The 24,454-nt window shown below is 49.6% G+C and overlaps 11 protein-coding genes across 11 annotated transcripts; 6 read left to right on the forward strand and 5 right to left on the reverse strand.

The window, feature by feature from the left end:
* Positions 1–118: 118 nt before the first annotated feature.
* Positions 119–2,013, forward strand: LCP9604111_4385 (class II fumarate hydratase; the record flags this gene model as incomplete). Its single annotated transcript, XM_039072078.1, has 6 exons — positions 119–325; positions 382–426; positions 483–520; positions 587–702; positions 755–1,772; positions 1,830–2,013. The coding sequence occupies 6 exons, from the start codon at positions 119–121 to the stop codon at positions 2,011–2,013; spliced, it is 1,608 nt and encodes a 535-aa protein (XP_038929427.1).
* A 631-nt stretch (positions 2,014–2,644) lies between these two features.
* gup1 (glucosamine 6-phosphate N-acetyltransferase) lies at positions 2,645–3,290 on the forward strand (the record flags this gene model as incomplete). Its single annotated transcript, XM_039072079.1, has 2 exons — positions 2,645–3,142; positions 3,201–3,290. The coding sequence occupies 2 exons, from the start codon at positions 2,645–2,647 to the stop codon at positions 3,288–3,290; spliced, it is 588 nt and encodes a 195-aa protein (XP_038929428.1).
* A 1,011-nt stretch (positions 3,291–4,301) lies between these two features.
* LCP9604111_4387 (60S ribosomal protein eL24) lies at positions 4,302–5,153 on the reverse strand (the record flags this gene model as incomplete). The annotated part of the gene is made up of 3 exons (XM_039072080.1): positions 4,302–4,583; positions 4,770–4,913; positions 5,103–5,153. The coding sequence occupies 3 exons, from the start codon at positions 5,151–5,153 to the stop codon at positions 4,302–4,304; spliced, it is 477 nt and encodes a 158-aa protein (XP_038929429.1).
* Positions 5,154–6,059: 906 nt separating this feature from the next.
* On the reverse strand, positions 6,060–6,692 carry LCP9604111_4388 (E2 ubiquitin-conjugating protein UBC13; the record flags this gene model as incomplete). The annotated part of the gene is made up of 4 exons (XM_039072081.1): positions 6,060–6,235; positions 6,300–6,431; positions 6,485–6,573; positions 6,640–6,692. 4 exons carry the CDS (start codon positions 6,690–6,692, stop codon positions 6,060–6,062), a joined length of 450 nt encoding a protein of 149 aa, XP_038929430.1.
* Positions 6,693–7,225: 533 nt separating this feature from the next.
* Positions 7,226–11,533, forward strand: LCP9604111_4389 (Mtc5p; the record flags this gene model as incomplete). The annotated part of the gene is made up of 2 exons (XM_039072082.1): positions 7,226–10,426; positions 10,496–11,533. 2 exons carry the CDS (start codon positions 7,226–7,228, stop codon positions 11,531–11,533), a joined length of 4,239 nt encoding a protein of 1,412 aa, XP_038929431.1.
* A 720-nt stretch (positions 11,534–12,253) lies between these two features.
* LCP9604111_4390 (peroxiredoxin family protein) lies at positions 12,254–13,002 on the reverse strand (the record flags this gene model as incomplete). The annotated part of the gene is made up of 4 exons (XM_039072084.1): positions 12,254–12,433; positions 12,521–12,684; positions 12,776–12,888; positions 12,947–13,002. 4 exons carry the CDS (start codon positions 13,000–13,002, stop codon positions 12,254–12,256), a joined length of 513 nt encoding a protein of 170 aa, XP_038929432.1.
* A 947-nt stretch (positions 13,003–13,949) lies between these two features.
* On the reverse strand, positions 13,950–16,909 carry LCP9604111_4391 (uncharacterized protein; the record flags this gene model as incomplete). Its single annotated transcript, XM_039072085.1, has 7 exons — positions 13,950–14,186; positions 14,243–14,613; positions 14,671–15,280; positions 15,335–15,763; positions 15,916–16,246; positions 16,296–16,633; positions 16,733–16,909. 7 exons carry the CDS (start codon positions 16,907–16,909, stop codon positions 13,950–13,952), a joined length of 2,493 nt encoding a protein of 830 aa, XP_038929433.1.
* A 666-nt stretch (positions 16,910–17,575) lies between these two features.
* On the forward strand, positions 17,576–18,160 carry LCP9604111_4392 (uncharacterized protein; the record flags this gene model as incomplete). Its single annotated transcript, XM_039072086.1, has 1 exon — positions 17,576–18,160. One exon carries the CDS (start codon positions 17,576–17,578, stop codon positions 18,158–18,160), a length of 585 nt encoding a protein of 194 aa, XP_038929434.1.
* Positions 18,161–19,486: 1,326 nt separating this feature from the next.
* LCP9604111_4393 (uncharacterized protein) lies at positions 19,487–21,178 on the forward strand (the record flags this gene model as incomplete). The annotated part of the gene is made up of 1 exon (XM_039072087.1): positions 19,487–21,178. One exon carries the CDS (start codon positions 19,487–19,489, stop codon positions 21,176–21,178), a length of 1,692 nt encoding a protein of 563 aa, XP_038929435.1.
* A 225-nt stretch (positions 21,179–21,403) lies between these two features.
* Positions 21,404–22,358, reverse strand: LCP9604111_4394 (pyrroline-5-carboxylate reductase family protein; the record flags this gene model as incomplete). The annotated part of the gene is made up of 2 exons (XM_039072088.1): positions 21,404–22,272; positions 22,319–22,358. The coding sequence occupies 2 exons, from the start codon at positions 22,356–22,358 to the stop codon at positions 21,404–21,406; spliced, it is 909 nt and encodes a 302-aa protein (XP_038929436.1).
* Positions 22,359–22,898: 540 nt separating this feature from the next.
* LCP9604111_4395 (FAD-dependent oxidoreductase) lies at positions 22,899–23,573 on the forward strand (the record flags this gene model as incomplete). The annotated part of the gene is made up of 2 exons (XM_039072089.1): positions 22,899–23,039; positions 23,133–23,573. The coding sequence occupies 2 exons, from the start codon at positions 22,899–22,901 to the stop codon at positions 23,571–23,573; spliced, it is 582 nt and encodes a 193-aa protein (XP_038929437.1).
* Positions 23,574–24,454: the final 881 nt, after the last annotated feature.

Consider the following 24,454-nt stretch of genomic DNA (forward strand, 5'->3'; position numbering starts at 1 on the left):
TGCGACTTTTCTTTAAAGGAGACCCAATCCTCGATTCCACTCTCATAGAAGCTTCAGAAGCTTAGTGGGAACCTTTGTATATCCTCTTTCGTACAGCTACAAATTCAATTGTCACACAATGAATTCTACTTCCTCGCGAGCCGCGGTGCGCTCTATGGCCACCCTGACACATGCGGCCAGAGCCACCCCCGCAGCTCGCAGCGTTCTGTCGCCCTTTGCTACCCGGTCTCTGAGCTCTAATACCCGGCAATTCGTTCAGTTCCCCCGCCTTCAATCCTTGAACACTTTCTCCAACAAGCGTTCTTTTGGAACTACAGTCAGAATGGTATGCTGCTTAGAGGGCGCGGTAGACAAGCAGACAAACTGATGTGTGTGACCTAGTCTGTTGACCCTCGTACCGAGAGCGATGCCTTTGGTGAAATCCAGGTGAGTGATATTGGCGCAGCAATGGTGCCGCACAGAACTAATGGGGATTTCAATAGGTCCCCGGAGACAAGTACTGGGGTGCGCAGACCCAGCGGTAAGACGACCCGTGAAATCGATATGTTACAAGGGAAGAAACGAACAAGGTCGCTGATGGATGCAGCTCCCTGAAAAACTTCGACATCAACCAGCCCCAGGACCGCATGCCCGCCCCGTTGATCAAGGCCTTCGGTATCCTGAAGGGTGCTGCTGCTGAAGTGAACATGAAGTATGGCCTTGGTATGTGAAGCTTTGCGTAATCAGATATCGTCAGGTTATTGACTTGCATAAGACCCCAAGATTGGCGAGGCTATCAAGCAGGCCGCTGCTGAGGTCGCCGAGGGTAAGTTGCTGGACCACTTCCCTTTGGTCGTCTGGCAGACTGGTTCCGGCACTCAGTCCAACATGAACTCCAACGAAGTCATCTCCAACCGTGCTATTGAGATCCTCGGTGGCACCATGGGCTCCAAGAAGCCCGTCCACCCCAACGACCACGTTAACATGTCCGCCTCCTCTAACGACTCCTTCCCCACTGTTATGCATATCGCTGCCGTTGTTGAGCTCGAGCAGTCCCTTCTGCCTGCCCTCAAGGAACTCCGTGATGCCCTCCAGGTGAAGGTCGACAAGTTCCAACATATTATCAAAATTGGTCGTACCCACTTGCAGGACGCCACTCCCCTTACTCTTGGCCAGGAGTTCTCTGGCTACGTCGCCCAGCTCGACCGTAACATCGAGCGTGTCCAGTCTTCTCTCCCTCACCTGCGCCTCTTGGCTCAGGGCGGTACTGCTGTCGGCACTGGTCTCAACACCTTCAAGGGCTTCGATGAGGCCGTCGCTGCCGAGATCACCAAGCTGACTGGCACCGAGTTCAAGACCGCCCCCAACAAGTTCGAGGTGCTAGCTGCCCACGATTCCATCATCGAGGCCTCCGGCTCCCTGAACACCCTGGCCGCCTCCCTGTTTAAGATCGCCCAGGATGTGCGATACCTGGGCTCTGGCCCTCGCTGTGGCCTGGGCGAGCTAAGCCTGCCCGAGAACGAGCCCGGATCTTCTATCATGCCCGGAAAGGTCAACCCCACCCAATGCGAGTCCCTCACCATGATCTGCGCTCAGGTTATGGGTAATCACGTCGCTGCTACCATCGGTGGCATGAACGGCCAGTTCGAGCTTAACGTCTTCAAGCCCCTGATGATCGCCAACCTGCTCCACAGCGTACGCATCCTCTCTGATGGCATGCACAGCTTCCGTATCCACTTGGTGGAGGGTCTTGAGGCCAACGAGGGACGGATTAACTCCCTTCTCCACGAGAGGTATGCTCTTCTGATCCCCCCCCTTACTTTTGATGGCAAATTCTAACTGTATGATAGTCTGATGCTTGTGACTTGCCTGAACCCTGTAATTGGTTACGACATGGCCTCCAAGGTGGCCAAGAACGCTCACAAGAAGAACCTTACTCTGAAGGAGAGTGCTATGGAGCTCAAGGCTCTCAGCTCCGAGGAGTTCGACAAGCATGTCCGCCCCGAGCTGATGCTGGCTCCCAAGGAGTTGTAGACGAACAGCAGTGCTGTCCTGTGACATTATAGACCATTTCCGATAGCATGTGTATACTGAAAAGAATTTATGTTTGATCGCTTTGTGTTGTGATGCGATACACTTTTTTTGTATGTTGTAGATCCTCAACTTTCTTTGGGGTTATAAATAGCACGATCGCGAAGCCGATCAAGAACACTAGTAAATCAGAGTTGCCGAGATCGGTTTAATACTAGTATATCCAATAACCCTAGGAGTTTTTCAATGCAGAAATAAGCAGATTATGCTAAAAAAAACCAGACAGAAAGACAAAAGAATCCACTATATTATACGAAGTATGTGGTATTAATAGAAAAGCCCCCTTAGTGGCGGTGTCTCACCTGCAGGGCTGTACGGAGAACGGAGTACCTGAACCCTTCGAAGTCAAGTACTTATTTCCCATCTTGAAAAGTTCGTCTTTTCACTTCGAAACTCTTATATCTCTCCTCAGTTATATCAAAGTTCACCTCAGCACATTAACTTCCTCAATTCCAAGTCCGCCGATCTCCCCCGGCCCCTGATAAACAACCGCCCTCAACCCTCAACCCTCAACCCTCAACCCTCCAAACTCTTCAACTTTCAACATTCCCACTCTCCAACTCTCACTGCAAAAATGACCGCACACGCCCTTCCAAGCACCACAACCTCCGAGGCCGTAAAGCCAATCATGAGCTCAACCGTTACCTCAGTGGACGAGACGGTCACCGACGGTCCCCTCTTCCCCTCCACCCTCATCTCCCCTGAAGTGATCTCCCTCTTGCCAACAGACTACACAATCCGGCCAATGCGCCGCTCGGACTACTCTCGCGGCTATCTGGACGTGTTGCGCGTGCTGACAACTGTTGGCGAGATCACCGAGGAGGCATGGAACCAGCGGTACGATTGGATTACCTCGCGCAATGATGAGTACTACATGCTCGTGGTCTGTGATGGTGCAGACCGAGTCGTCGGGACTGGCAGTCTGATTGTTGAGCGCAAGTTCATCCATTCGCTCGGTATGGTCGGGCACATTGAGGACATCGCCGTTGAGAAAAATCAGCAGGGCAAGAAGCTTGGTTTGAGAATTATCCAGGCTTTGGATTTTGTTGCTGCCCATGTTGGCTGCTACAAGGTATGTGTTTTTTTATCTCTTACGTCTATACTTATCATTGCTGACTTGTTGTTTACAGAGCATTCTTGACTGTTCCGAAGTCAATGAGGGTTTCTATGTCAAGTGCGGCTTCAAGCGCGCTGGCCTCGAGATGGCGCACTATTACTGAGTGTTTCTTGATACAAGTTTTTTTTTTATTTCTCCCGCCTTGTGGTTCACGCCGGTTGTTTGATATAGCGTTTAGGTCGTTTTGTCCGAGGATTCGGGGAGTCGCCGTTGCCCACGAGAAACATGCGCAAACCATGCGTTGGTTGCATTTGAACCCCAATTGATTGTCATTGGTATGGCCCTTGGCACACAACAAGGCCCAATTGGGCCATTTGTAGGATTTTGCATCCACCCTCTACTATTGGCAACTCAATTGCGCACCGTGAAAGTCCTAAGGCTGGGGAATGCTTGGTCTACCAATCGTGATCATGATGGTGCTTCTGCCATTGCGGCGATCCCCGTCTTAGCTTGTAACACTACTGATGGGTTTGTATTATCTGCTTTCTCTCGAGAATTTGAAATTAATGCATTGCGGGGATGGAGACCTAGATGGTCTGAAGCATAGATGTGCGTGAAACATGACAATTATATATCATTGTTATCCAACTTGAAAAATTATTGTCTGGTCAGAAATAGAAGGTTCGGTTTAACTATTTGAAACTAAACACTGTTTGTTTCATTCTTGCTTTGTCTCCAGGCACCCTATGTTATACCTTCCGTATATTCAACGCGAAAATTTTAGGACAAAACAAAATAAGAAATTCAATTTAGATCTGGAGGTAGAATCTGGATTACTTCGTTGACATCCGACAGGGATACATATCTAGCAACCCATGAGTAGGCCTGGCAGACATGATACCCCAGGGGAAAAGCAAGACACTTTCCATTGCTGGAGACTGGATAAGAATATAATTTTAATACTCGCATGGGATTCATTTTTTGATTCCTTTGTTCCCATTTTTCTGCATGAAATTGTATTGCATAAAGTATTTCCAGAAACAAGGTCAAGGCCCAAGGCCAGTCCTCACAGACAGTACTCCAGCTCCGATGCCCGTAAGTTCCATCATATCGCAACCATCACAGCACTGCTCCTTTCCGAACACCTCCATTCCCAACTATTTCATAAAGAAATTTAGCGGGACTTGGCGGCGACCTTGGGAGCAGAGCCCTTAGCACCCTGCTTGCTCTGGATGCGCTGGGCACCGCCCTTAGAGGCGGCGATCTTAGCCTTCTCGGCCTTCTTGGCGCTGGCGGAAGCAGCCTTCTTCTCCTTGGCGTCCTTGATGGCCTGCTTGCGAGCAGCCTCACGAGCCTCGGGGCGTTGGGAGCGGCGCTCCTTAATCACATCGAGGGAAGCACCGACGATGCCACGCTGGTTCTTGACAACACGGCGGGTGCGCTTCTTGGCGACCTCCTATATATCCAAAAAGATAACCCGGTCAGCAATCTGCAGTCGCATTCTCCATCATTTGATCCGAATAATGGTGGTGACGTGATAATTCCTGCTCTTGCTCCGTTTCATGGTTTGTGCGTCACCATTCAATTCGGCCTTTGTCCCTCCACACAATCTAACAATAATCCAAGGAGAGGGGCGACCGACCTCAGAGATACCCTTGCGGTGCTGGCGACGGAAGAGAACAGTCCATGCGATGCGGCGGGGGTTCTTGCGCTGAAGGAAAAGGGACTCGGACTTTCCACGCTGGAAGCGGAAGATCTTGCTGTCGCCACGGACGAATAGCTTGCCCTAAACATTGAACATCAAAGATTAGCTTCTAGCGGCAATAAGAAAACGGCAAAATTCATGTGCGGTAGTTCGGCAAGATGGAGAGCGACAGTTTTGACGTCGAAGAGTGAATGTCGAATCCGTGATGCCGTTGTTCCCTCGCACAAGAATTCCCCCCCCCAAAAGCGACGACGGGATTTGCAAACGCACCTTGCCAGGGTAGATCTTCTGGCCGCTGAAGGCGTCGTCGTAAGTACGCATCTTGACGGATGGAGATGCGCTGACGGGGGTCGGTTGGCGTTGAGTGGTTGTCGTAAATCGTGGATCGCGGTGATGTTACTGACCCAATTGTGGTGCGGGTGCTCGCTAAAGTGCGACACGTGACTACCTCTGCCCTTTCCGGGTCGACTTATCGATAAGGTCACATGATATGTCTCTTTTTTCTAGTACTTCGATTGTATATGATCTCTGATCAGAATAGTTGCATAATGTAGTTAACTAGTTAACTAGTTAATTCGAATCGTATTACATATGCTTCAATTTATGCCTTATTAAGAGTGCAGGTGGAAAAAAATACATGAAAAGACATGCAAATTTCAAATTTCAAATTTCAACTAACAAAAAGCGCAAGGAATTTGGAATTTTCACAGATAAACTACTCCTGGCCCTCGATGAAGCTGAATTTCCTTCGAGTCTGGACTATAGATGGGGCTGGAACCTTTTGTGGTAGAGCGGCTCAAGCGAAGTATGTGTATACCGTCTACGCCTATACAGCTGGAGTAAGTATCTTCTTCAATAGTCCTATCAGAGTTCGATATTAGAAATGGATGAAGTTGACATATATATAATTCTCAAGGTGAGGATCACGGCTGTGCAACAAGCGATATAGTGATCAGTACACTGCGAGGACTGTAAGTGACCGGACTACATTAGATGTATGATAGCGGATGCGTTAAGAATGGCCGATGGAAGTCAAACACGCGGGCGAGGTTGACGGTCTGCTAGAAAAAGCCAGAATAACTTGAGACAAGATTAATGGAAGGAGCAGATAATGTGATCCTACTCAGAGCAACAGGGTTGCCTAATAACAAACGCTTGTAATTGAATGCCTGCTATCGCAAATAGAAAGGGTTATCTGCACTTCGTGGTCACATAGCACCAACGGACTTAGTCCATAGCATGTGTCCGAGTCCATTCCTTTGCCGTTTGGATCGCAGCAGGCTCATCGTCCTTCCATCTCTGAGCAACATCGTTGGCGAGCGGGTCATCGGGATTCGGGGCTCCGAGCAGTGCCTGAATAGATAGTAGAATCGTACGAATCTGGAGAGCTGGAGACCAATTATCTGAAAAAAAAGAGAAACACTATTAGACATTTCCAGTTTGAGAATAAATCGAATTGTGGCTTACTCTTCAAGACATCCAAACAGATGCGACCCAGACGATCGATGTTGGGGTGGTAGATCTTGGTCAAGAAGCGAATTTTGGGTGGGGTCATAGGATAGTCGTCTGGCAGGAAGAGCTCAAGTCGGAAGATACCGCCTGTATATGTCAGTACTTCAATTGACAGGAAGATTTTGTAAGGGCGAGCCTACCCTCATATGGAGATTGCGCAGGTCCGTGAATTGAGACGTCGAAATAGCGGAGGTTATCGTCATGGGGTACAGCATTAATGCCTGGAACACTGTAACCCAAGCAAGACATGTTAGCTGCCATGCAAATGACCTTTTGAGAGAGAAAAGCTGCTTACGGCTCTGCCATCAGACGTTCCGTCTCCTTAATGATTCTCTTGGGTAAAGCCATGGCGAACCGGCTTATCGACACGCGTATAGACCTGATTTGAGGAGACTGTTCCTAAGGCAGACCAGGAACTCGCACACTTTTGACGTTGAGTGGGATCACAATATGTAATCGGAAAAGTCAACAGAGAAGAGTAAAGCGCAAGTTAACCAAAAAAACAATCCAGATCTCGACATAACCGGCCGAGGGGCTCCTGCATGGCGGGGTTATTTCGCGTCCCGTATACGAGATCATGTGATGTCATAATCCCACAGCGACAGCCACAGCCACAGCACCAGCCACGCTCTTGTGCTTATCGCGTTATCGCAACTCAACTCTCCACATGTGCAGTTCTTCGCGACAAGTCGAGGATATAAGTCTCCAACCATGAAACAATGATAGCGAATGCCAATGTGAAAGATGGGAACAGGTGAATCACTCCTAAATGCATATATCGTCTTCCGTTGGATGCATGGATATACCTCTGACTCCCCCGTTCATGCAAGATCGCGGCCCGACGAACACCGGAGATTAAAAGAGCGGCAATCACAGTCACCATGTCTAGCTCGATGGAACCGAGGCCTCTCACATCGGCTATGGAGAGCCCGACGTTTGAAGAGGACAGCTCCTTTCATGTAGAGCAACCGGTGGGTTCTATGTCAATATCCCCTTGTGGACGCGATGTCGTTTTAGCATCCAAGGAGGGCCTACATGTCATCGACCTAGACTCGCCATATTCTCCACCGCGGTATCTCCCTCACCACACACCATGGGAGGTAGCTGATGTTCAGTGGTCTCCATTCGCTGCACGTGATCAGTGGGTTGTCAGTACATCTAACCAGAAAGCGTTGGTCTGGAATTTGGCTATGAAGACATGGCAGAACTCCATCGAAATTGTTCTTCACGCCCATTCTCGAGCAATTACCGATATCAATTTCTCGGCATTCCATCCGGATATCTTAGCGACGTGTTCCGTGGACAGTTTCGTGCACTGCTGGGACCTACGTGCTCCCTCGCGACCAGCGGTCTCATTCTCAGATTGGTTTACTGGCGCAACGCAGGTAAAATGGAATAGACAAGACCCTCATGTCATTGCAAGTTCCCATGACCGGTTCCTTCGAATTTGGGATGACCGCATGGGCGCCTACCCAATCAAATCGATCGAAGCACATAACACCAAGATCTATGGAGTCGACTGGAATCGTGTTCGACGCGGTGCTGTAGTCACATGTTCCTTAGATAGAACTATCAAGTTCTGGGACTACACCAACGATTCAGATGTTCCTGAAAAGCAAATTCACACACCATTCCCCGTGTGGCGGGCACGCAATACGCCGTTTGGATGGGGTATGCTCGCAATGCCACAGAGAGGCAACAATGACCTTCACCTGTACAGCCGGCGAGCCGCAGAAGGCTCAAATCCAGAGGACGACTTACCGTTGGTACATAGTTTTCCCGGACACAAGGGACAAGTCAAAGAGTTCTTGTGGAGACCGCGCGGAGGTGTAGCGAATGGAATTGACCATCGCGAATATCAACTTGTTACGTGGGGAACAGACAGGGAGCTTCGTCTGCATAAAGTCAACCCTGAAATTCTGGCGCGCGTCGGGTACGAAAAGGGCAAGTCTTTTATTTCTACGCGAACTGTGACACGACTCGGTGCCGTATATCGGAGTTTCCGCGACGTGAATTCAGATTTGGATCTCGATGACGTTGACGTGGCTTCCTCTGTTGGCCACCAGAACCAGAATATCGCGGCAGGTACTGGGATGAACGCCATTACTGTTCCGTACGCTCGGGGTTGGATAAAGGGAGGCCATATTGATCGAGTTGGCATGCAACCCAGGTCAAATTTAAGAGCCGATACAAATCCAATTGCTTGGATGCGCGGTGTAAAGATCTCAGGCTGGGACATTGAGACATTAGGAGATGAAATCAGCCAGGTTGGTGAAAAGTTCACTAAGGTTGCATTTGATTCAGTTGATGTCCGACAAAGAAAGATTTCCATCTCTCTAAATGGGCCCTGGGGTACTGACGGGGCCTCCTTGTTTTTGAAGGTTGATATCAAGTTTCCAACGAGCTATCCCAAGACGGCTATCCCAACCTTTGCATTCCAAAAGACGGCAGCCGTCACCGATGAGTGGGCTGCGAAGACTACCGCTGAATTGCGTACAATTGCTGAGACCTACATGTCTCGGAATCGAGGGTGCCTGGAAGGTGCTGTGCGTTATCTTTTAGGCGAAAGCAGCCTGGAGGACAGCGTCGCGTGGATATTGGGTGAAACTGGCGATACCCTCAAGTCCCCTAACAACGGTGAACTGGAAGGTGAATCCAGCGACGAGGATGAAGTCGGCATGACTCAGAGCCAAGAGCTGGGGATGAGTTCTGAGCTACTCCGCCCTGTCAATGCCAACGTCATGGTGCCTGTGGCCAAAGTATGCGGGGCGCTTTGGGCAAATGACGGCCGCCTCATTTGCTTCTTCCCGCCGAAACCAAAGAAGGATAAATCAGCCGAGTTGTTCGAGAACATGGGCTTCAAAGAGATGACTCGTTGGTCTCGAGGCGATAAAGTTTTTGAAGGCTTCGGCCGGTTGCATACCAACTCACCCGGCCCACGCGGAATCGGAACGATAACGAGCACAGATGATGGTACATCGGATGATTCGGACGAGTCATACTCGGATACATCGAGCTCTTCGGGCTCCTCTGACGTCCTTTCTGGGCTACCGACACCTTTCCCAGCATCCCGAACATGGCGCAGTGCCGGCAGCTATGGCATTCACCGGCCGCGATCAACAGATAATTCTCAGCGGTCTACTGGAGGTGGTGCCACAGTCAAATCAGAGGCACCCCAGAATATCGTATCTATTCATAATCTGAGTGATATGTTACCCGTCAAGCGGGAGTTAGCGAGTCAATACCGCATCTGTGGCAAAGGGACAGATGTATGCGCCCATAACGCGGCTGTTGCCCTTGACGCTGGCTGCTACGAATTGGCCCAAATCTGGGGTCTAATCAAGTTGATATTGCATGTTCGAAAATGCCCTGGCACTTTGCCTGGGTCAGGGCTGTCGCAAAGGCGTACGCGCAAAAAAGCGGGCAGAATTGGTGATCTTGGAAAAGATGGGCTGTATAGAGACTTGACGGGCAGTGTTATTCGCTGGGGTGACCACCCTCTTGGCAGTCATTGGCTTGTCCCTGCTCTTTTCGAACACTTTGAGCGCATTGGGGATGTGCAAATGGTGGCAATGCTGTCGTGCGTACTACTGGAAGCCAACCAAGAGGGATATTTGGAGAATCAGCGAGCCAAAAAGACGCCTGGGAGACAGGATTTCTCATTAGATTTTCCTCCTGTCCCATCCGCAATTTCAACCAAGCCACCACTCGCGACGCCAGCTTCATCTGTTCTCAAAGAGGCCCAGGCTATGCCCCCGCCCCAGACCTCGACACGCTCTTCTAGTGAGATCTGGCGTCTCGATTCCACTCCCCCGTATTCCACAGGCACCACGCCTCCATTCATGTCCCGTCCACGAGGCATCGCTGCTGATCGAAAAAATACCACCCACAATGTGTCCATGGCTGCATCGCCTGATCAACAAACCCAAGCACGAAGTGGATCTGGGTTTGGATCGGTGCTGGCGTCCTCATTATCTCGTTCATTCACATTCGGACCGTCATCTGCGTCACCGCCGACAACTAGAATGGACAAGAAAAAGCCGACTCCTCACAACAGCCCAGTTGTGGCAGCCGGACAAGTGGTGAGTAGTTCTAATCTTGATTTGAGATGCCTGCAAAGTTTGATCTGTCTGACCTCGACTGCTCTCTAGTCACAGGCTCAGTCCGACACCGAAAGCGATCAACCAACGGAGCCTACACCACCACCCGCAAGATTCAAGGTCACATACAAGAACCAAATTGCATTTGAAAGCGACGGACCAGCGCAAGACTCTTTTCTTGACAGAGATGAGGAATTGCTGTATCGATCATACCGCACTGCTTATGCAAACTTATTATCGATTTGGGACCTTCCTGTCCAACAAAGCGAGGTGACAAAGATTGGAGCTGTGGCTGATCGAGTGGACGACTTGACTTCAAGCCATTACTGGAACAGCACTAGCTCCGAAGAGACCGCATTGCAAGATCCACATTCGAAGCCAAACTCTCAAACTCTTGACTTCCAGCGCCATTGCGCCAGCTGTGGCCACGCGTTGCAGCTCTCCGTCTTTAATAAGGAACCCCTAGCCCCGAATACCCCCTCCAAGCGAAATCAGCGCAAACCATCAGGCCGCCGATGCCCTAACTGCAAGCCCCGGCAGCCACTGCCAACCAAACTGCCCTGCGTCATCTGCGGCGAGGTGATCAACGGTATGCTGATTCCCTGTCTGAGCTGCGGACATGTGAGCTGTTTCGACTGCCACCGGCGATGGTTCCTTCGACCGGCCGACAAATTCGACAGCTCATTCGCCCATCCAGACCAGAACAAGTTCCTTCCAACCTGTCCGACAGGATGCGGCTGCCAGTGCTCTGAACACATTGCCGTTGATGTCCCCATGCCCTTGTTAGAGCCGGTATCATCCCCTGGTACTAAAGAATACGCACCCATCACCCAGCACAGCCTTGTACAGGCGAAACACTCTCATCGTCGACAGTCTGAGCCCGTCGGCTTGGTTTCTAACCGAAAAGAGGATCCGCGCCCCAAGGGCGTTGGCCAGCTCGAACACGATTTGGATGTGTGGCAGGACTCGTCGCCGTTTGCATCTCTGGCGCGCGGTCTTGGCGGTGGGCTGAGTCGTGGTTTGCGGACGAAAGAAGATCGGAAGAAGAACAAATCTGTCGCCATGGAATCGAATTTGAGGAATTCTTGATTTTTCGAGGTTGGCGTTGAACTGTGTCTATGATTTTGCGTATATCCATTGCTTTTGGGGGAAGACTTTCAACTACAAACAACTTAATTGGACAATCTGATCCATGTGATGGCACTATCCATATTCATCCGATGTTTATTATTGTTGTATATTTCGAAAGTTCCGGGTATCCATTCTAACCTTCAATCCGTAGTATAAATCTTCAGTATGGAGGTTGATAATCCCCAGGACTTCCGATGCAAGACCTACGGAGAACAATATAATATATTCCTGCTTCCACTTAAGAGATGGTGCCAACTGTGTCTGAATATGGTTGGATGCTTGTCAATTGGCTTGCCCATGATCTAGATCTCGATTGAGGCGTTAAGCACGGACGACTAATAGTCCATTATCAAAGCAGCGCACCAATCAGAACGAGGAGGTATAGTTCCTAGCTGTACTGACGTTGTACAACAAATTAACCTTAAGACAACTGCCTTTTACTTAGATAAGAAACGGAGAGAGATAAAAGAATGACCTCGTGGCTTCATTAAAAGTATTTCACTCTTCAGGTAACAGAGCAAGCAACAGGGCGATCTAAAAATTCGGAAAACCGCTGAAAGCAGAGGGGAGAACAATGCTGGATATCTGCTAAACACAAATACCGCAGTCCGACTCCCCAATCACCCATGAAACAATGCGCCAGTCCATTTACCCAGTTCCAGTCTTAAAGAAGTGAATCTACAACTGCTTGAGGACAGCATCGGCGCTGGAGAGCACGAGGCTGTTCTTGGCGGCCTCCTTGGCGGCGTAGGTGACCTTACCGTGGTCGATAATGATCACGTAGCGGTAGGTGCGTCCCTCCTCGTCAGCCCAGCCGATGCTCTTGGAGAACTTGGCGTCGGGGTCGGAGAGGAAGAGCTAAATAAAAGACAGGAGTCAGTCAATTGAGTCCGTGAATTTTTGGGGGGAAATTGGTATGGGTGGGAAGAATGATAGATCACATACAATATCATCTCCAGTGACACCGTTGGCCTTGCCCCAGGCGCTCATGACGTAGGCATCGTTGTAAGCGAGGACGGCGACCTGGTCGACACCCTTGGCGCGCAATTCGGGGAGCTTCTTGATGTACTCGGGGACGTGGTTGGCGGAGCAGACGGGAGTGAAAGCACCTGTAGAGCGGGATGGCGGTCAGCGCGAGAACTTGCGCAGAAGGCCTAGAGAGGAAGGAGGAGGGGATTGCATTAAAGAGCGGTCACGTACCGGGAAGAGCGAAGAGGATAACCTTCTTGTTGGCCCACTCCTTGGAGGCGTAGTAGTTAATGGGGATACCGCAAGAGGTGATGGCACCAGCCTCCTCAGACCAGGGGATGTAACTGTTGGTAGTCTGTTAGGTGGAGGGACACAATTAGAGGGGCTAGCTCAATTACTCACGAGAACACCACGTCGTCGGGGAAGGCGTCACCGGACTTGAAACCCTTAGTAGACATTTTGAGGATGGAATTGAGTGTTTGAGTACGGAAGAGAGAGAGGTTAAGATTGTGGATACAAGAAGAAGAGGGGAAGAGAAGAAGTCCAAGTATTTAATATCACGGCTGACACATATCGGCCCATCGGGACTAAGTGGGGACTGGCTCTGTACCTTACAAGAGAAGTGAGGTGATCCGAAGAAGAAAGATACCGAACCACATGGATTATCAAGAAAGACCGTCGAGACTGGGCGTTATCTGATGTATATTATTCATCGGCGAATTGGGCGAGAGATGAGTCAGCCTGGATCATTGGTTACGGGGAGGGAACGTGTCGGCTATTAAGATAAGTTGCCTCGGATTTAGTATTCCTGGCTGTTCCTAGCTGTTCTCCGGGGTTCTTGGAGACACAAGTCCATTTGTGTCATTGGCCAAAAATGAGGGGCCGAGGTGGGGGATGATGTTATGGAGTGCCTGAAATACAAGGCATAAGGTGGGATGATAAGGTCAGGTGATATACATGCCTCAGGCCTACTTTTGTCATCACGTCACATTAATCATATCAATCCATTTTGCGAGAAATTAGTAAACATTCTGGACTGAATTCTTTGCGCCACATTATCATACCCCTAGCTAAGTGAACTCCGCATATACCGCCATTTCAAATTCACTGGTCAATTCCTCGAATCTGGCATCAGCCTGTGATATAACCTGAGTAAACGTCGCGGCCGCTATACCCTTGACCCAGCCAATCCACCAGAAGAGATTGGGTCGACCGGCCCATTGTAGCGTGCCCGCCGAACGTTTCCCAGGAATGGCATCCGCGATTTCAATACGGCCGGCATCCATGTCAACCGTAGAGCGTAGGGACGCGCTGGTTCGTCTTCGAGGCGGGGCTTTTTGGTAGGAGCGGGCCCATCAGCAGCTCCTGTAGATCACTCGAGCCAATGGTCTGTGGTTAGAAGATTTCATCGACGCTGGCTTTGGAGAGTATGGATCCACCGTCCGCGAGCACCATGCCGAGGAACTTTGTCCAGTCGCGCGGTGTTGACCACAGACCGTGGCTCCCAGACGTTAGATCGCATAAACTCCTCGAGGGTGGTATTGTTCATTCGTGCGATGGCCTCGCCGGCCCAGTCGGTCCCAGAGCCATACATCCAGCCTTGTCCGGGCTCAAAGAGGAGTGGATAGGTCTTCATGATTTCCTGTGGGGTGTCAGATGCACATCGATACTTGTGGCGTACATAAGGAAAAGATTTACAAAGTCATTGTCAAAGACGCTGTTAGTCTTGCCATTCTGTCTCGCCCATCTCGCCAGCGGAGGATTTGAATGATAACCACAGCCACTTTGATGGCTCATTAGCAATCGAAGTGTAATGGTCTTAGTCCGGGGTTTTATCAAGCATCGGCCCTCCGAACCGACACCATACAGAACCGGGGGAGCACACAGATCCGGAAGGATTGGAGCTATATCATCATCGAGGGAGATCTGTCCGCGATCGACACAAATCATGATGGCGACTGTGGTCATGAGCTTGGTGAGAGAGGCCATTCCGTATACCGCGTCAAAGTCAACTTTCGTACTGGAATCCTGTGACAATGTGCCTTTGGACAGTGTATAGAGTTGTTCACCTGTGATCGTGATCAGTGAGTATATCCCCATTCGAGATGGAAATTGTATATACGTACCCTTCTTGTTGACGACTGAGCATACATAAGAATGCATGACTGGCTTTGAATCGGCAATTGCTCTTCTTACTGACCGAGAGAACTTTTCCATCTGAGATCCAGCCGAACCACTATCTATACCACTGGAACCATTCATACCAGTGGAACCGTTCACGCCATTAGACACAAGAGATTCGTTTGGAGATTCGTGAGACGTGCCACCCACGATAACCAGGGCTGAGATTTCTGCCGCAGCTGCCTTCATCTCAAGGGCATCAAAGATAGTCCCTGCTAGACTCTTGGGCGAGCACGAGGGAGCCAGCAGTTGCAAAAATGACATGCCCACACCGAAATTTTGGCTCAGCCAATGGATCAGCTCGCTGCCGGACATACTATCGAGACCAAAATGAGAAAATGGACGGCTGATATCGATGTCCTCGATGGAGATGAACATGAGCTTGGCCAGCCGCTGTGAAACAGCCTCTGCCAGTACGATGACTGCCTTGTCGCGGTCATCAGAAATTTCGGGTATCAGTAGGTCATCACCACTGGCATCGACTATCACACCACCGCTGCTGCCGGCAGCTTTGCGCGACTCGAGTGTTGTGACTAGCAGCGCTGAGCGGCGATCCTGTTCTATGCGCGTGACCTGAACCAAGCTGAGGTTGTGCTTGGATTACTCAACTCCAGTGAGAATGTGACCCTGCGTGAGACTGTCAAAGTGCTTTGACTTGAGCTGCGGGTGCGTGAAGCGGTTGAAGTGCCGGATAAACTCTGACTCTTCGGCTTCAATCAGCCCCGACCGCAACAGGTTCTCGGCATACTCGGGGTTGCGGTTCAGCGTGCCCACGCCTTTGATCGGCCCCAGTGAGACTGTGGCTGCTGGTAGGCCATTGCTGATGCGCTGCCGTTCTAGGTTATCTAGCACCGCGTTGGATGCTGCATAGTTGGACTGCGAGATGTGACCAACGTATGTGACTGTTGAGCTCGTCATGAAGAAATCGAGATTCGCGTTGACATTAATGGTGGCATTATGTAGGTTTATGGCGCCGTTTACCTTGGGACGAATGGCAGTGTTGAATTGTTCCAGAGTCATAGAGTCAAAGAAAGTGCCCTTGATAATGTCGATGGGGCCTTCTCCATCTCGGTAATATGGAAAGTCTTATCCAGTCTAATTGGGTGAATTTTACCTTCTCGGATCGGAGGAGCTTCATCGCATCTGCCAAAAGCCTATTTTCACATGTTAGTGGGCTCCATGCATTATACCTGAAATAATGTTTGGGATTCTTGCCGTTCGGCAATTCTCAGTTTCTCCTCCAGGACAAAGTTGAGATCAAAGGAGAAGAAACTGATGCTCCGATCAAAAGCATTCAGCCCCATATTGCCCTTGTCCAAGACGTTTCCACGTCCAACATCAATAAGCCTTCCACATGGTGCTAGGCATTTTAAGCTCTCGTGGAACCCGGGGCCAGAGATGGTTGAAAGGACAACATCAATACCGCGACATCGTGCCTGCTTCAGTATTTCATCCTTGAACTCTAGAGTTCGGGACCAGAAGATATGATTTGCGGGAATTCCGCACACAGATGAGATAGTCCTTCTTTTGCTGTGTTCCCACTGTGGCGTAGATTTCAGCCCCCACGCACTCGGCATATTGGATGGCCGCAAGCCCCAAACCACCGGTGGCAGCCTGAATCAACACTGTTTCGTTGACTTCTAAATGGGCTAGATAGTCTAGCGCATATATTGCAGTCCCACAGGCAATTCCCACGGTAGCCATCTCTACAAGGTCGGCATCATTTTCGAGTTTGAGGCACTTCTGTACCGGGCTGCGAAGGAAGGTGTCGTAGTATCCGCGCTCCAAGCATATGACCTTGTTGCCAGGCTGGAGGTGAGTGACGTCCTCTCCAACCCTAGAAATAATACCAGTGCTCTCGTTGCTCGACTTGACACTTTCAAAGTTGCCCATTGCAATGACATAGTCCTATTATGGTAATTAGTCGCCTTGAATCCTGCGTTGCACGGTAGGGATATCGTGAACGAACCTTCATATTCCCTTCATATTCAATCCCACAGCCTTCACCTCAATCTCAACCTCATCGACGTCAAGTGCAATGTCACATGTTGGTTTTTCTCGGAAATACAGAGTATCCAAAAGACCTGGAGTCTCTAGTGCCACCTGGACATTACCGAAAGTTGGAAAATCTTGTTCATCTCTCCCTGTTCCCGTGTCTAGAGTGAACTCTTCGTTCAGCTCCATATCGGGGATGACACGATATAGATGATACCGTCCTTGAGGATGAAGTCCGTCTCACACGTCGCTCTGTTGGCGGCTGTGACAACTGTAGTCCAGACATCCGTAATAGGCTTAGCGAGATCAAATGACCTAGCGGAGTCAAACCTTGGTCCATGAAGGTTATACATGTAGCTCACGCGGTTGCTCACTGTTGTCCTGCCCATTCCTAGAATGGCCACACCTTCAATACTCTCAGGCTCTTTGAATGCAAGTGTCTCATAGTCACTGGCAAAGTTGCCCACATACACACCAGTCATGATGCTGTAAATATCTTCGAGCGTTATGCCTCCGGATTCAAGACATTTGAAACAGCACTCGTCATGCCAAAAAACCCACCATCGAAATCCTCCAGTTTATTGGAAATACAATAACCCTCTGTGTACCGCATATTCCCTGGGCGTACCTTTTGGTGATTGTAGAAAGCATCGGCGTTGAAAGGGTTTCTTGGGAAAGGGCCGCGTACGAGTTTCTGGCTCACCAAAAGATCCCAGAAAGATTTGGGGTCCTGGACGTCACCAGGAAGTCGACATGCTGATGAAAAGAGATAAGTGTCAGTTGAGAATGGATATGAGGTATGAAAAGCGAGACAGGGGCGCTAGAAGAGCAAGGGGGCAACAGGATAGTAACAATATGATGACTTGCCCATTCCAACAATGGATCTCATTTATTTTCGGCTGCCGTGCCGCCTTCCGGGATTTTCTCGCCACGAAGACGCTAAACGAACAACGTGGTATTTGGCCCAACAGGATCCGTCCGGCCTTGCTTTCCAAACTAGTATGCAAACTCGTCGTCAGCCAAGAAAGCTTTCTCTGGGCCGCTCTAGGCGTCCCCAAGAACCAGCTCGCCATGATTGAAAGCGAAGCTGTCAGTGGCCCTAACCCGACAGATCGCAAGACCCGCTCTCACGCGATATGGAAATACATGGTTGACACCTTTGATCCAGTCGCCGATCAGACGCATATCGGTGCTGACAATCCCTCCTATCAGGTCTGCATGACCGGTGCCTTCACCCGCAGGTGTCACCCGGATTATCTCCCTAGGAAGGCGCATGCCAAGCTCTCCAGCCCAGGTGCTCTAGACGGTCTGCGAATCCACACAGACGATGTCAACGAGGTCCTTAATTACATAACCCCCGACACTGACCGTCGCCGTTGTCATGGACAGCATAGACTGGTTCGACCCGAGCGCCGCAGCCGCAGCCTCTCAGAGTACTAAATTGAATCGCAGTCTAAAGATGGGTGATCGTGTAATTCTGCGCTCCTCGGCACTCGTCCTTTGGTATATGAAGACGTTCGAGGCCCACGGCTTTTCCCCCAAACGAGTTGGTGCGCGTATAAGTGGCGCCTGCATCGACCGCGTCAACATGTATGCGTCATGTTGGATCTGCACGAAGGTGGAGAATTTGGGCTCGTCGCTCGAGATAGACCGCATGCATGGCCTGAAAATTAGGAGCATGTCTACTGAGGTCTGAAATATGTAGTTCACATACCTAGAAGTGTCAGATAACGCTAGCGTTGCGGAACGGGCCGACCCCGCTTTACCATCGTCAGGGGGAATAGGGTGTTTTTTATTACAATGCATGACCGTATACGGAGTACTAGATTGGTAACAATCTTTCATTGAACTAATTCCTGTCTAGGAACTATGGCGACAAGAGGTCTCAAAAGAATCATTATATGACGGCAACTACAAATAGTCAACTAGTTAAAGCGTATGCTTAAGGCAGAAATTGCAAGGCACACCCCTACTTTCATTTATCCTTCCTTTCTTCTAGTAGTCATCGCACAATGTTCTCCTCTCCAGCACCCTATTACTCCCGGTGAAAGACTTTGCTTTCGCAGACAGGGCTGTCGGCGCCCCTGCTGCTTCCGCTTCAACCCCCCCCCTCTCTTCATTAGCTAGTTAACTAAATGGTCTCCTTCTCCTTTTGGCAAATTTTATTTTAGTTCATTTTCCTAAACACTAAAAGTATAATGTAGTACGTACATATGCATAGCCTGTTGGCAAATGACTTGCGACGTTACTACATGTATGTAGGAGCCAAACACATCTAGATCAACACCAATAAAATCTGCTCCTAGCATCCGTGTCTACTGTCAGATTAGAGGCCTTAGCTATGTAGCCATCTGTCAATAAATTCCCTAGTGATCGTTGTGCGTCAAGAGATGGGTAAGCTGACTGCAGCGGGAAGGCTTCTTGGCGGGTTCAGCCAAATTTTGGGGCGACAAGGGGCATTGGCAATGTCTCGGATCTCCCGTGGCCGTCTTCTTGAGGTCCACAGTTGCTGCCAGTGCTGGAATATCATTGGTGGCCTGTCAGGCAAAACTACGCCAAGTAGATCGGCCCCGGGCCCGTACGTGCCTCTTAACGGTTTTCGGACAAAGATCAACAACAATCTCCCGTGGAGCGGGTTTGGGGATCGGGCTTGGGGACCGGATTTCGGAGTTGAAGTGTAACTTCCATACCCATGCCCTAATGTCACTGTGATTTCACGACATATCCATACCATGACAGGAGGAGTTTTCCGTCGAGGGAAAAGCGATGGAAAAGTCATCTCCGACGACCGAACCAACTGTACGAGGGACCCTTCCCGCAGCAGCAGAAGAACAGCACCAAGAACACGAAGAAGAACCAGCGCAATTTAATAATGCCAATTTCACTCCAAAGAAAACATGGCGCTTCTGGGCCGTGTTCCCAGCACTATGCGCGACAACTTTCCTCTCGGCCCTCGATACATCCATTCTCTCAACCGCTCTTCCCACAATCGCCCTTGACATTGGTGCTGGCGAATCGTACATGTGGATTACGAACTCATACATCCTATCATCGACCGTTGTCCTACCATTGTTCGGTCAGACGGCAAATATCTTCGGTCGGCGATGGATGCTGATCATCTCGGTTGTCATATTTGCCTTAGGGAGTGGCATGGCTGGTGGTGCGAAGAACATCGGACTTCTTATTGCGGGACGAACAATCCAAGGCATCGGTGGCGGTGGTATCAATACCCTCGTGGATATCGTCATTTGTGACCTGGTCCCCCTCCGCCAGCGAGGTAAATATGTCGCGCTCATGGCAGCCGTGTGGGCAGTTGGAACGGTGATAGGCCCCGTTCTGGGCGGCGTTTTCGCCCAGTATGTCTCATGGCGTTGGGTCTTCTACATAAACCTGCCACTTTGTGCAGCGTCACTTCTATTGTTAGTCCTGTTCCTTCGAGTCACACACCCGCCCAGCAGTGGTACCGTGTGGCTCCAGCTAAAGCGCGTGGACCTCGTTGGGAATTCCATCCTTACAGCTGCCGTTATCTCAATTTTGCTCGCCCTCACTTGGGCTGGAACAACATACACTTGGTCTTCGTGGCGAGTTCTCTTACCTCTTATCCTAGGGCTCGGGGGGCTCTTTCTTTTTTACGGCCATCAAATGTCACGGTTTTGTGCTGAGCCCTCGATTCCGCTCCAGTTGTTCTCAAGCGGAACTGGGACATGCGCACTGTGGATTGCTTTTCTTCAGTCTGTCCTGCTGTACTGGGTCGGATATTTCCTGCCAGTCTACTTCCAGGCTATCCGTAGCTCGACTGCCACAGAATCCGGGCTATACGTGCTTCCTATTACTGCCGCAATTGCGCCTTTCGGAATCATCACAGGAGTGATCATCGCCATGACTGGCAAATACCGCGTCTTCCACTTCCTGGGCTATATATTCCTTACTCTTGCGAGTGGCCTCTTTTCGCTCCTAGGTGACCACTCACCTGCTCGCGACTGGGCTGGCTTCCAGATTCTGTTCGGGGCTGGTTCTGGTATGATTTTCTCTAGCACCCTACCTCCGATTCAGGCATCGCTGCCCGAGTCTGACGTGGCCACCGCAACCTCCACCTGGGCATTTATGCGCAGCTTTGGTTGTATATGGGGTATTGTTGTCCCAACCACCATCTTCAATACACGTGTCCAGGAGCTGCTGTATCGTGTCAGTGATGTGTCTCTGCGTGCAAAGCTTGCCAATGGCGGTGCATATGCCATGGCCAGTGAAGGGTTGATGCGTACTTTGCACAATACCCCGAACCTTATGGCGGAAGTGCTCAGTGTTTATCAAGATAGTTTGAAATGGGTTTGGTGGATTTCGATTCCGTTTGGTGGTATCGGGTTGCTTCTTTGTATACCCATTAAGCAGCTGGAGCTCACGGAGGATTTGCACACAGAGTTTGGATTACCCAGCATTGCAATAAGTAGGGAAGGGTGAAACTGGTAATTTACTTTTACTATAGATATTTGGCTCCAAGGTTTTGATGTTCGTGGTCTCAAGATTTGGTGGATTGCGATTGCAAATAGTGTATTTCTTTTCTTACTGGATATAACGTTTAATATGTATATTATATTGGAGGCTGCTCTCGAGTTCAATCCCAATGATCGAAGCAGTAATCCCGACATCCAGTTACCCATTCCGGTTGACCCCCAGAATAGAAGGTCAATGCCTTGTATCATTAACATGGGGTGTTGTCTCCATCAAGCGAGCCAAAGTAACAGCTTCCCGAAGCGCCCGTCCAACATGCCCACGCACACCAGCCTCTTCCATCACCATCAACCCACCAATTGTGCAGCCCTCCGAGGACGTCCCTTGATCCTTCAACAGAGCGGGGTGGATGCCACTCTGAAGCATGGTTGCCGTCCCTTGCATCGACTGAAAGATCATGGTATGAGCCAGGTCCCGTGGCATACCAACCGCCACTGCGGCATCAATCATTGAGTCGCAAATAACAGCGAAAAAGGCTGGCGTCGAGCCCCCGACAGCGGTAGTAGCATTCATCAACCTCGGGTCAACGTGTACTGCCTTACCAATTTGCTCGAAGATCGTCGTCGTTATCTGGAGATATCGCTCCGGCAATGCAGGCTCCGATGTTTCAATAGCCGTAAGTGACTGAGATACTTGGGCTGCGATGTTCGGCAACGTGCGCACCACCCAGGCTCTACCAGCTGTGTTATCGTTGGTGGTTGGGCTGCCGTATATTGTGATTTCGAGCTTTTGTCTTGTCCAGCCGGCTGCAATGCTGATGATAAGCTTGTCAGTCAAGGCTTCGCGGAGCCCAGGCTGCACCAGGATGGCCTCGATATCGGCAGGGTCTGCGCCTAGAATTATAACATCGGCAGTTTGTACAGCCTGTACGTTGTTGCCGCGAGAAATGCTTATTTTGTCCAAAGACTCGGCGAATCGTTCGGATAGTCTTTTCTCCGAGTTTGCACTGCGCACGCATGCAGTGTATCGAGCAAATGGTAAATCTTTAGACTTCTCTGTGGGTGCATTAACCAAGCCGTCTAGGATGGCAATGCCCAGGTTGCCTAGACACATTAGTCGACGTACTTTACCCTATGGTTGCACACTCACCACAGCCTAGAATGCAAAGGGTTCCTTGTTGAATGTCCATTGTTTGAATCAACCGAAGAAAATATTAGAAGGGAACAAAAGCAAACGCGAACTTGGAATTTTGAAGATCGGGGACGCTTCCGAGTGTGGAGAAATCCGTACCCCGCCCCAATCGAATCCGATGAGCTTCATGAGGTTCGGGTTTTTAAGATATTTAGTGCTTGTTCTTGGAAAGCTATGCTTATTTGCATTTGTTTCTCCTACACTGACCTTGACGCGGTAGCTGAATACATTAGTTAGCCTTGGAAGTGACTACAAGTGTTGTTAGTACCATCCTTCTATGAATTCTGCGGTTGAAAACTTCGAGAACTCAAAACAAGCATTCAGTCCATAGGTTATAGGACTCATAGGAATCATACAAGTTATAGAAAGGCATAATTGGAGAAACATCGGGAGTCTCCCCGATTCCAAGTTTCCCCTCAGCTCTTATCGGGGCACTTTTCTCCAACTCCGCATAATATAACTCTTTTGGGGGAAATGCGGGGAGAATACTATATCAGCCGAACAATAGCCCACGGGAGATGCAGTTATTTACTTCATCATGGTTTCGACAGATTCTATTATTGTTGTCGGCGCTGGTGCTTGCGGCCTCTCGGTAGCACTGCATCTCTCCCTACGAGGCTACACAAATGTCTCGGTATTCGCAGAAGATGATTATATCCCTTTCGGAGACTTGACAAATGTAGCGTGCCCCTAAAAGCTGTTTATTTTCCATAACACAAAGAGAGAAAGAAAAAAAAATAGAATAATTACTGATGGCTCGATTGAAATATAGGTCTATCGTGCAGCACAAATTGCAGGCGTGCGATTTTTCCTGGGACAACAAATTGACCAAATAGTCTACGTGAGCACGTTGACCGGGAAAAAGAGCGCTGGTATTCGCATGAGGAATGCCGGATTTCATCCCTCGTCGCTCATCATTGTCGAAACGGGGGCTAGGGATGGCGATTCGTCCGAAATTGGCCAGTTGCATCCTGATCCCTTGGCCATACCCCTTTCTTGCTATACCAACACCGACCCAAATTTCGTCGTCGAATACGTGCCAGAAGTATCTTCTTCGGTTATCCTGTTGTCCAAAAATTTGGTACAAACCTCTAAGATGTCTTTGGTGGGACCACTGGTCGTAGATCTCTTAGAGACAACGGGTGGTCAACAAACTGCAGTGCAGGTTCAGAAAGAATCGGGGACTTCACTTCAACCCTTATCTAGGCTGTGAGAGAGACTCATCAAGGATGGAAATACAAATCGATATATTCACATCGCCCAATAATTCCCGGTTCTCGAGACCGACTGCGATGTACGAACGACCTATGTCTAAACATACAAACCTTCATTATCTTATTTACAACTACTCTGTTCTTCAAGAGTAAGGCAGCTGCAATTTATTTATGAATCGGTTGAAACACTAGATGTCAAACTATGAAGTCAACGAGTCAATATTGTAGGTCGTCGACGAGGTCTATCAACCCGCTCGGGGTCAACCAATTCAGGAGCTCCTGGAATCAACACAGCCCAACCAAGACAGGGACGACAAAGACCCATCGCAAAAGCCTCCGTGATACGGAGAACTGGACGTGGGTTAGGGCAAGGTACTCGTCTCTCACGGGCATTCGCTTCTCTACAGCGCTCGATCCACACTGCTTCTGTGTGCCCACAGCCACTGATACCGCAGTGGCCACGATACCATTTATATCGTACTTTGCACATGGGGGGTGATGAATTCTTCAAAAAGTAGAGCTCTGGGGTAAGTACTCGCGATACTAGCCTTGGGTGGAGAGAGTTGATAGAATATGGGAGGCTTGGAAGAAAATATACATATTTGTAGAATCTCCAAAAAGCCCTGGGCCCAATGAAATGAATAACATCGCATTAAAATTTCTTTTATCTTGCTTTTCCTTGTCTAAGACAAAGCTAATAAGGTGCTATGATGATTGAACAATGCATTGCATTGGTTGATATCTTTGTTCCAAATATGAACCATACCCTAGTTTCCACTTGATTTTCACTCCATTCTGAGCTAAAATCTCATGTTATTGACTATTCACCCTACTCATGTTCCAATATCGTTGCAGAACACCAATATTTCCACCATCTTCA

Source organism: Penicillium roqueforti (genome assembly GCF_015533775.1).
Source record: "Penicillium roqueforti strain LCP96 04111 chromosome Unknown scaffold_09, whole genome shotgun sequence".
Classification (NCBI taxonomy): Eukaryota; Fungi; Ascomycota; class Eurotiomycetes; order Eurotiales; family Aspergillaceae; genus Penicillium; species Penicillium roqueforti.